A 10,394-nucleotide genomic window follows, 5' to 3' on the forward strand; every position below is an offset into this window, starting at 1 on the left:
CCAGCAAGAACGGCGGGAAAAGAGCAGGACATAGAGGCAAAGAATAATATACAGAAAAAAACCCCAAAACAAAACAAAAAACCCCACCCCACACAAAGTATCATTACAACACCAACACCCAGAGTCTGCAGCCTCTTGACTGACACATCCTAGAGCCAGGAGAGACAGGTCACCTCTGCCCTCCCAGGACTGAGGCTCAAGGACTGTTCTTCTTCACTACTTAAATCTTCATAGGTAGGGGGTGAATTAAGACTAAGGATGGTAATATACCACATCCACACATGAAAGAAAGGCACCTCTGTTACCCCACTTACCATTTACCAGCAGGGTAAATGTATGTCTTTTCTGCATCTTGTTAATGGGGTTTGTAAGGACAACCGTGTAATTCCCTGCGTCCTTTTCAGTTGCTTCAGTGATCACTAATGCGTAGCCAAGTTTAACTGTGTGATTTGCATTGATGGCTTTTCCATTTTTATACCTGAAGAAAATAAAGAGCGCTTTGAGTATTTAACGATTTGCTTTAACTAAGAATAGCTCATTTTTTTCAAACACATTATATCCCAGCTCTTACCATTTAACCTCTGGTGGAGGATATCCTTTAAACTTGACAGGAATTTTGACTGTGTCGCCTAGCCTTGTCTCAACAACATTCTCCATTTTCTCCAGGTGAATAAAAGGACTTTCTGAGGGGGAAAAAAGGAAGTAAACTAAATGGTGTTTTCTCATAGACCAAAGCAAAAGTGCTTTCCATTTGGGTTAGCACCTAACAAGATGACAAATAGTAGTTAGTGACAGGACTGTGGGTCATTGGTAAAGCACAGCTGGCACCAAACTGGGCTCTGGAGAGATGCCACCATGAAAGCCTAGTCCTTTCCTTCACACAGAGGAACAGACCAGTTCCCTCACTGGGGAGCTCTGGACAAGACTCAGCTCTCAGGATAGTGTGCCAACTGTCAGACGTGTGTATACATATACATATCATAAAACTCTCTCAGTACACTTATTCCAGGAAATTAGACTATTCAAAACTGCAGTGTGATAAAGTTAAATACTCATGTATGTATTTCAACCACTGCAGTCACAGAGTACCTTGAAATTATTTACATTACTTGTTGTAAGTTATAAACTCACATTCGGACAGAAGACAGCGATTAGCCTTTTGACTAAATCAGCCTTTTCACTAAGATTTATGATGGTTTAGACTTAGTATCTGGTATATTCAGTATAGTACATGATCTCATTTTGGCTCCTGAAGAGCAGAACAGAAGGAACCCAGGAGAAAATTCAGTATATCTTGAATCACGATGCCCACAATAAGTTTGAAAGTCTTTTGTTTTGTTTTAAAAGTGCCATGAATATTCTGGCCCCTGAAATCAGACCTCAGGAAAATCAGTCTCCTTCAAAATATAAACCTCTTTGTCTGACTCATGGATTAAAAATGAACCATTCTCATGCTGGTAATTTTTTTCTATAAGTAAGTTAGTGGAGCTGGGGCTGTGCCCAAGTGGGGGTTGAGAAAAGGCTGTAGGATGTGGCCTCGTGCTTATCTATTCACTTAGCCAAAGCTGTTTCCCTTGCATCATTTCCGTACCACCAAAACTCCATTTGATTCATCTATTCATAATGCAAAATCAAAGTTTTATTTTCTTAGCTTCATTCATGCTGACCCAGACTCTTGTGTCACAGAGCCACCCAGATCTAGCCTAAGCTCACCAAGAGTGAGAACAGGCAGCCCTTGTACAAAGCCACCTACACAAACTGAGTTTTACAGGACCTTAAGGAGGTCAATGCAGAAGAGGATCAGAGGCTGCATCTAGTTTATTTTACTGCCCACGTTCCGGTGGGATTCTACAGCTTTCAGGAAAATACAGCATCCTTTAAAATCTTATTATTAACTAAGGCTGTGGCATAAAAATAATCCCATACTAGTTGCAAGAGAAATACTGTAGCTGCAGTTTGGTTAATTTCTGTCATTTGATTCATCATCAAGATGCCTTCTGCATCCCAGTAATTAATCCCAAATCTGAAACAATCAACAAAACTGAAGGGGACCATGTCATACCGTGGATAACGAAGTAACTGCTGTTTTTCATGTTCATACGACCACTGGATGCTGCACAAGTATATCGACCATTGTCACTTAAGGACACACTGTCAATGGTAAGGGTGCTCACAAACTTCTTTATTTCTCCTGCAGTGGTTTTTACATCCCTAATAGTGGCACGTTTTTCCTGCAATAGACAAAAGACAGAGATTATTGGAAATGTCATTGTTATTCCTTCTGTCACCCTTTGCACACTTGTATATACCAGAAATTTTGCTGTGTATTATCATCTTCTTTCTCAGTGTTTTAAAAGGGGAAGTAAAATTGACTAAATAAGTCAAATTGCTTTGTGATGAAGGCACCTGTAAGTTAGTACAACATTACCTTGATGGAAGGGTAGTCCCATTTAAAATCAATTCCCACATTCAGCTCTGTCCTTACAGTGCAATTGAGAACAAGTTTTTCTCCCACTGCCAGCTCTACTTCATTGTGTGGGTTCATTGTCAGGTCGTAAATTCGGTACCCTAGAGAAAGACAAAGGCACACACGAAACATGGGGGTAAGCAAAATTCCCAGGTGAATTCACCACAACTCCCACCAAAACCCCAGCTACAAAAAAGGCCCTTGATGCCCCAGTGCAGCACAATAATGGGTGTACAAAGGAGCCTGGAGAGAAGTGACGTGCCTGCCCTGAGCTGAGACCTGTGTCAGAAGTGACACAGCAGGATGTGTGCACTTGGTCAGAGCCCCTCCAGTGGTGGGAGCAAGCAAGAGACAGTGACTCACACAGTTCCTCTGCCTCACACACCTTCTTCTTATCTTTGTGAGACCTAAAACTAAGGGAGACTGTATACCCATTCCCAGCAATAAGCAGGAACTTTATAGAGAATAACTGTGGGGCAGTAGAAAAATTATCCAAAGTTTACTTTGTGCAGTAAAATATTTCAAAACAGAATATTCTGAATGCAGAAATTCTACAGATATTTTGAAATTCCTCCAAATCAGAGAGAGGATTTGTGAATTTGGTGGAGAAGTAAAAGCTTTCTGCTAAGAGTAAAGAGGGAAGACTATGCCTTCCTGACAAACCAGGAGCCACTGCCTTGGTGCCATTTGGATATTTGAAATGGTCACTCACTGAAATGTCCTCAGCTGAAAGACAAAGAGCTGCTGAGATTCAGTTCAGGCTTAAGCCTCCACAGAATTATCACATTATTTCTGGGGTATGATGAACACCTGACAAAATGTAGCAGGAAAGCATAAAACCCTGTGAGAGTCAAGACACAGGTCTTTAGGGAGACAAGACAACCCAGCTCACAGTGAGACCTTCAGATCCACCCTTCCCTTGGTACCACTCAGAGCAATTTCTTTTCATCTGCTGCTGATGGTTGCTTGCCTCTCATTTCCTTCCACTGTGACTGAGATTGTGGATAAGTGATTTTAGGAAAAAGGTTTGCATTGTCAGAACAAAAAAAATTTAAATCCCTGGCATCAATGTAAAACACTAAAAATAGAAGCACTTATCCCAATGATCAACCAGAAAGAACACAATATATTGCATTTAAAAGAAAAGTGATATAAATCTCAACATCCATTTTGCATTATCTGCATTGTCAGTATTGAATAACCTAGTGTCCAACCAAATGTAATTGGTTCAGTGTGCTGTAGAAAGCAAAAGAACATTGGTTATAGAGAAATAAAAACCTTTGGCTTACCTACAACTGCAACTATGTATATCACAGACTGGTAGCTTTCATCATCTATTTTAGCTTCGCAGAAGACCATGCCTGCGTAGTTGATTAAATGACTGGGTATAGTGAAGCCTTTTTTATTATTCCATGAAATGGATTTACCATCAGGAACAAATATCTTTTCTGGATATTTCTGTTTGGAATATTGATAAAACACATAGTCAGAATTCAAAAATGGAATAAATCTGAATTGCCACCTCCAGCATTCTCCACAACTGCAGGGCCCCCATTTCAACATTCTAGCTCAGGGAATTAGTACATGCTTTGAGAGTACAGGTACAGCACTCATCTTGTAATCACAGGCTATAAAACTCACAATGATGGAAAGGAGTTTTTAAGAAATGTATTTTCATTTCAAACAACATATTTATGGCAGAGTGACTTCAACTAACTGTTGAAAAAATAACAGGCTTTTTCCTTACCGCATGTAGAGATACATTGAGATTTGATACGGTTCCAAGGCACGGCACTACCACAGTTTTATTCTTAGTGATGTATACAATGCCAAGCTGATCACTCACTGAAGTCACAAATGGTGATCTGTAATCTAGAATAATATTCAATTGATAAGTGGATATTATTCATCACATGATTATGGAAACTGGAATCCTTTCCAGTTTTGTAATTTCCCTATTTTTTCACAAGTCAGTTGTATTATTTTCCATGTCATAAAGCACTGAAATAATGAGACTAAATAGGGGAGGTACATGTTTTTACAGACACCCCACCCCCCAGATTTAGAATATCATTATTCTCAAAACAGTTATCAGCAGCAGAGTGCACTTTGAGAATGGCTTCCTGCTACAGCAGTCCTTTTGTCGACCAAAAACTGATTTACCCTAGTGTGACTTTCCTTGCATAAGTATTACAGGAAATATCAGTTAAAAATTGTGACATGTTACACTGACTCCCCTGATGGTAGCATCCTTTTCAAAGTCAGACCAAAACACCAAAAAAATAGCTCCATGATATTATAAAACAAGCTAAGTCATGTACTTAATTACATCTCATTGCTCAAAATGGTAACTATAAGTTAACAATAAAGAGGAAACAGGATGCATATGGGAACAAGGCTGAAGCCATCAGTGCAAAAAGGCAGATGCCTCAATGAATGCACTTATTGAAGCTGAGTGTATAACTGGAGTCTTTGCAGTGTCTGCGACACTTAGCTGAAAACTGAGCTCTTACAGCCTACACAGATTTTACCACCAGAGTCAGCAAATGTATGAAAGTTTATGTTTTGGGGTTTGGGTGGCTTTTGGAGTTTTTTTAATGGTATCAGTACAAATCGTACACGGGATCAGATCTGTAATTTCTAATAAATATAAACTTTGTAATCCTCTCTCATATGAAACTCCTGCTGAGGTCAGTAATAGCTCTGCATTCATGAGGACAGGCTCAGAGATCAGCAGAGATACATAAACTAAACTCTGGGTGGAGAACAGCAGACCATGTACTGCATATGGCAGGTCAGTTCAGAATTATAGGTACAAATGCTTTTGTGTTGATGGCAACTAGCATACCTGAATTTAATTACTCAACATGAAAGCAAGAAAAACGTTTCATAGGATCAAATATTCTAAGATTAATACATTTTAGCATCAAAACTGTTTTCAGACACTCTATTCCTTTCTTCTCTTGATGCTAGGGAAAGAGACACCTGAGAGCTGTGTAAGCACTTACCTTGAACATAAACATAAATGGTTGTAGCTGCCTGGTTGTCCCTGTAAAGGCACTTGTAGTCCCCTGTGTCATTGCCAATGACTTTGCTCAGAGTAAGTGTCTTGCAGTAGGGGCCATCACTGCAGTCTGTCACGGAGATACGCCTCTCAGCATTGCTCTGCTTGCTTGGCCACGACCACTCCAGTGGTCTCTGACCTCTGGGAAAGCAAATGTTAGAGCAGCAGACACTTCTGATATGAACCCCAGCCCCACAGTCCCTGGCTATGGAGAGGGATGGGTTTTACCTCGTCACATCGAGAGAGCGTCAAACCATGTAGGACAAATTCACATGCACAGCCTACTGCTAACAGCTACACTGAAGCTACTTGAGATTTACATTCTGCTGAATCTAAGTGACAAAGCCCCCAAAAGAGAGCGTTGAGAGTATGGCTCACCAGCAGGATCCCCAAGGACACAGCTGATGCTTCCTTCCCCAGCCACCCTACACTCCCCAGCTCTCTCTTGCTGCAGCCCTCCCACACAATTTCTGAAACTTGTCAGGGAAAAGTGAGGCAGAAGTCACAAAGGGAGTGGAGAGAAAGCAGGAGGCCTGACAGGAGAGAGATCACATCATGTGTGATTCTGTACAGAAGCTCCCTCCATAAATTACCAATCATCAAAATCACGCTGAACAGACTTGTCCTTACCTGCAAGTAATATTTAGTGTGTTGTTTGCCATTATTGTGAGGACATCTTTTTGGATGCTAAGGGTTGGCTGATCCAGAGACATAAATAAACCTGCAAAAACATGTATGAAACCTCTCTAATAAACCAAATAAACAAGTAAATGCTACTCAATCAGAAAAGTATTATATACAGGAATATTTATCAGGTTTTAAGTGGACACTTTCACATCACCTATTCAGCAGCGAAGGGTAAATCATGATTTTTCACACATCCCAAAAAGTTCAAAAATTCTGTCATAACAGGAAGCAAAGGCAGATGGTCAGGAGCTAGCTGCAGAGCACTACAATTCAGCCAGCCAGGGTGGAGTTCCTGTTTTCTTGCATTGCCAACTTCAAGGTCTAACGAGAGGATGTGGGACATTGAAACGAAGTGAACCTTCATCTGATGATCTCACTCCCTTGGGGATTACCAACTTTTCTTATAATAAACTGAATATATTTCTTTGAGAGTACTGATCAATTAATTATGCAAATAAATTATTTTTACAGTTTGTCACAAATCTGAAATCCCATTAATTTATTTTATGCCATGATTTTATAAGTTTATCTCTTTCCTCCTAAGAAGTTAGGCAAAACTGTGTTACTACAGTTACTACTACGGGCACAGCGGCTTGCATCGCACCCGCCGGCGCCACTGGCGCTTGTGAGGGCTGTGATCTGGGTGCCAGCGCTTGCTCTGAGGCACCAGCCCAGCTTGTGCAACATTTGGGAGTACCACAGGGAAAGATATTCACTCCTCCCTAGCTGCTGCCATCGCCTTCAGGAATCCCGCCTCACCGGGCCGAGCCGTGACAGCCCCGACGGCTTCAACGGGCGGCAAGAGAGCGCGGCCAGACCGGGACATTCCCCGCTTGGCTAGCGCTTCCCCCTGCTTTAATCACTTGCATTCCGAGCAGGTTCTTCTGATGACAGGTTTCCCGCGTTTGGCTCCAGGGACATTTTGCTCTCGGAAACGACAGCTGATGCTGGAGCCAAGCGGGCAGGACACTGTGCCGTGGCAGGCAGCCCTCTCGGACGGGCCAGCACCAGCCGGCCGGACAGGAGAGGCCAAGCGGCCAGGACAGGAGGGGTCAGCAAGCCCGCAGCCGCGGGGGTTCCGAGCCGCCCGGGACTCGCGCTGTCTCAGCAGCCCCACAAACCCATGGGAAAGCCGCACCCGCCCTCCGCCGCACCCGGGCATCCCCACGGCCCCGCTCCTCGGGGTGCCGCGGAGCTGCCGGACCCGGCGGCTCCCCGACAGACCGGACCCGGGTAACGCGGGGCTCCCCGAGGGCTTACCTGGAGCCAGGCACAGCAGGATCGCCAGCAGCCGCGCCGCGCCGAGCTCCATCCCGCGGCCGCCGGGGCTGCGGGGCGCGCAGCGAACCCTCTGCCCGACGGCAGCCGCGCCTCCGCCAGCCCAGCCGAGTCAGGCGAGCCGAACCGAGCCGAGCCGAGCCGCGCCCCGCACCACCCGGCGGGGATGCGGGATCCCGGCGAGCGGTGCCGCCCCTCTTGTGCCCGGGGCGGGGCCCGGGGCCGAGCCCCCGCCCTCCCCAGCACCATCCCGCCCTCCTTCCCGGCCCCAGGGCCCCCTGCGCATCCCGCCGGGATGCTCCCCTTCGGACGGGCAGCGGGAGCTCTCCCTCTTCCCTGCTCGGCGGCAGGAGGGCCTCAGCAGTAAGATTCAGCGTCGTCTGGCACTTCATCGTGCTTTTTTGGGGTTTCTTAAAATCCCCCCAACAGAAAGATCCCAAAGGGCAGCCACATGAGGTACTGTCAGTGAGACACAGCCGTGTTCCTGCTGGCAGCGACTGTACCCCGGGTGTGAAGTGTCTGGCAGCGTCAGGGCTGAGTTCACAGCGTGGAGTCCCCTACCCACGTAGCATGTACCCAGCCACCCTGACTGGCCACATCCCAGCTGGTGGGATCCAACAAGTGCCTGCCACAGCTGCCCTTCCCACCTTTTAATCAAAATTATTAACTAGTGACTGTTAAAGAGAAGCTTGTGAGGTAGTCCTTTGGGAAAAATAAGCACTCGGTGGTCATTAATGTGTTATCCATACACAATGTAAATCCTATGGAGGAGATAGATCAGTACAGAGAGATATAGGTAAACAGGTAGTTTATTGGTAAACTACCAATTGTAATTGGTACATACATGGGTACATAACTATGCATACATATACATATGTGTACCTCTACATGCCACCTTTTCCTTTTTCCCTGCAAATCTGCATGGGAGCCTGTCCACAAATGACTAAGTTAATGAAGCAGTGATTTTATTTTGCATGCAATGCAACTCCAGCTGTTTTACTGAACTGGGGAAAGAGTGTAATTTCCTTTGAAATTACACCCCTGTTGCTCACAGAAAGATACAGGGAATGGGAGAAGCCAAAGTTTTCCTAGAGATCAAATAAAATCCATGAAAAGACAAATAAAACTCATGTGATTCAAGTGGCAGCAAGTCAACACCGTGCAAATAAAAACTGCACTTGCTATTCTTATGAGCTCTTAAACCAGAATACTGGGAGCCCTCATTAATACCCCCACCTCCATCATACTGCGGGTCAGGTCATTGGTATTGCTGAGTGATTTGGGGAACTCTGGCAGTGAGTTCAACTACTGACCTTGCTGAAACTAGGCTGCATGTAAGGTTTCTGTGCTAGGAACAGATACTTAGTGAAAACCAAAGGTACATACTGCTAAAAAAGCCAGTTTTAGTAACTTTATTTGTGGTAATGCTGGTTTTGTTGGGTTTGACTACAAAGAGAAAAAAATTTAATGAGGGTTGGATGACCTGCAAGAAGTGTTTGCCTCAAAAGCAGTTTAGGTAGTCAACAAAGAAAATTAAATTATAGGAGTAAGTTAAAAACTATTTACATGAAATTGGTACAAGATCCATAGAAAACAGTAAAGTCACTGGCAGCTCGCTTTAATTCTTTCTGCATTCCTACATGAGCTTCCAAAATGCAGCTGTAGAAAATGTGCCCCTATATTGATTTTAACAACTTTTCTAAAATTTAGTCAGATGATGTGCAGCTAAAGCTTACTGCAATACCACTTGGGCTCTGTTTTCATGCACAGTCATTGCTGTTAAGTGAGTGGTTTGGAAGGGAGGGCTGCTTTCACTGTTGAAAATTATTGTGGTGCCTGAGCTTTATGGAAACAAATACCTACTGTTTGCCCTAAGCACATCTAAGCCAAGATAGATGAATGCTAGCCCTCTACAGGCCCTTTGGCATTTGCCATGTCCCCCTGCCTCCTTCTGCCCTGCAGCATCCTGAAGAAGGGAGGCAGAGAGAGGGGCTGACCCTTCAAACACGCAAACCTGGCGAGTGCACACATCGAGCTGAGCAGCTGGCAGCAGGGAGCTCGCACGTTGTGACCGTAGTTCATCCACAGAGAACTCTGCATTTCAAAAGCACAAATTGTTTTTATCTCCCTGAGTGATCCCAGTGAGATCTCAGTTTTTGCACTGTGCTTCCTAAATGGGACACAATCCTTCAGCACTTTGCCTGGCTGTCAGTATGATCTTGGTAACTAGAATAATTTTGCAGGAGCTGCTGCTTCAGTGCATGAATTGCCATCCCTGTAGTACCAGGGACATTTGTGATACCAATGAGAACAAGAAGGCAACTTCATTGAATGGGGACCTAACCCTGTAAACATTTTAGCACAAAAGTAACTTTATTCTGAAGAGTCAGTCAACAGATGTAGGATTTTCATCTGATTCAAATTACTTATATAATGTTGGTGAGACTAATCCCCAAGGAAGATTAAATAAAAACTAGAGCCAAATATCATTGAAAATGGTAGATGTTTGGGGAAAGTGAGAATTGGAAAAGATGTGAGGTGACTTTACCAGTACATGGTATATGAAGTCATATGTACTTTTCTAAACTGATTTTTCTATTTTGAGTTTCAGTGCAGCTTTTGCAAGTGGATTTTCACTGGAAGATGCCATGGGGAACCTCTGAGAGAAAAATCAACCAGAGCACAGGAGAAAGACAGTCACCTAAAATCCAGGTGAAAGATTCATGTAGATATATTGTTGCTGTGATAGCTATGGGACACAGATGTCTGGTTACAAAATTAAAACCCCAGTGGTTTAAGGGATGGCAGCTCTCTCATCCAGCTGTTTAGGCTGTGATCTCTGCACAGCCTTTGTGTCATCCTTCAGACTTGTAGAGTACCTAGTGTAGTCCAGATTGC

General features: G+C 44.0%; 1 protein-coding gene across 1 annotated transcript in view; it reads right to left on the bottom strand.

Moving 5' to 3' along the window:
* Positions 1-7,649, bottom strand: part of KDR (kinase insert domain receptor) — a 30,508-nt gene extending 22,859 nt beyond the window's left edge. The window contains exons 1-9 of the mRNA XM_041473838.1: positions 7,479-7,649; positions 6,162-6,252; positions 5,476-5,672; positions 4,215-4,339; positions 3,757-3,925; positions 2,429-2,568; positions 2,063-2,231; positions 572-683; positions 315-478 (exon numbers count right to left, since the gene is read on the bottom strand). Coding sequence (XP_041329772.1) covers positions 315-478; positions 572-683; positions 2,063-2,231; positions 2,429-2,568; positions 3,757-3,925; positions 4,215-4,339; positions 5,476-5,672; positions 6,162-6,252; positions 7,479-7,530 — 1,219 coding nt within the window. The 5' untranslated portion in view covers positions 7,531-7,649. The remainder of the gene's footprint in view (positions 1-314; positions 479-571; positions 684-2,062; positions 2,232-2,428; positions 2,569-3,756; positions 3,926-4,214; positions 4,340-5,475; positions 5,673-6,161; positions 6,253-7,478) is intronic.
* Between the last annotated feature and the right edge of the window lie 2,745 nt (positions 7,650-10,394).

The sequence above is a fragment of the Pyrgilauda ruficollis genome, unplaced genomic scaffold, assembly GCF_017590135.1.
Source record: "Pyrgilauda ruficollis isolate IOZ18807 unplaced genomic scaffold, ASM1759013v1 scaffold1, whole genome shotgun sequence".
In the NCBI taxonomy this organism is placed as follows: Eukaryota; Metazoa; Chordata; class Aves; order Passeriformes; family Passeridae; genus Pyrgilauda; species Pyrgilauda ruficollis.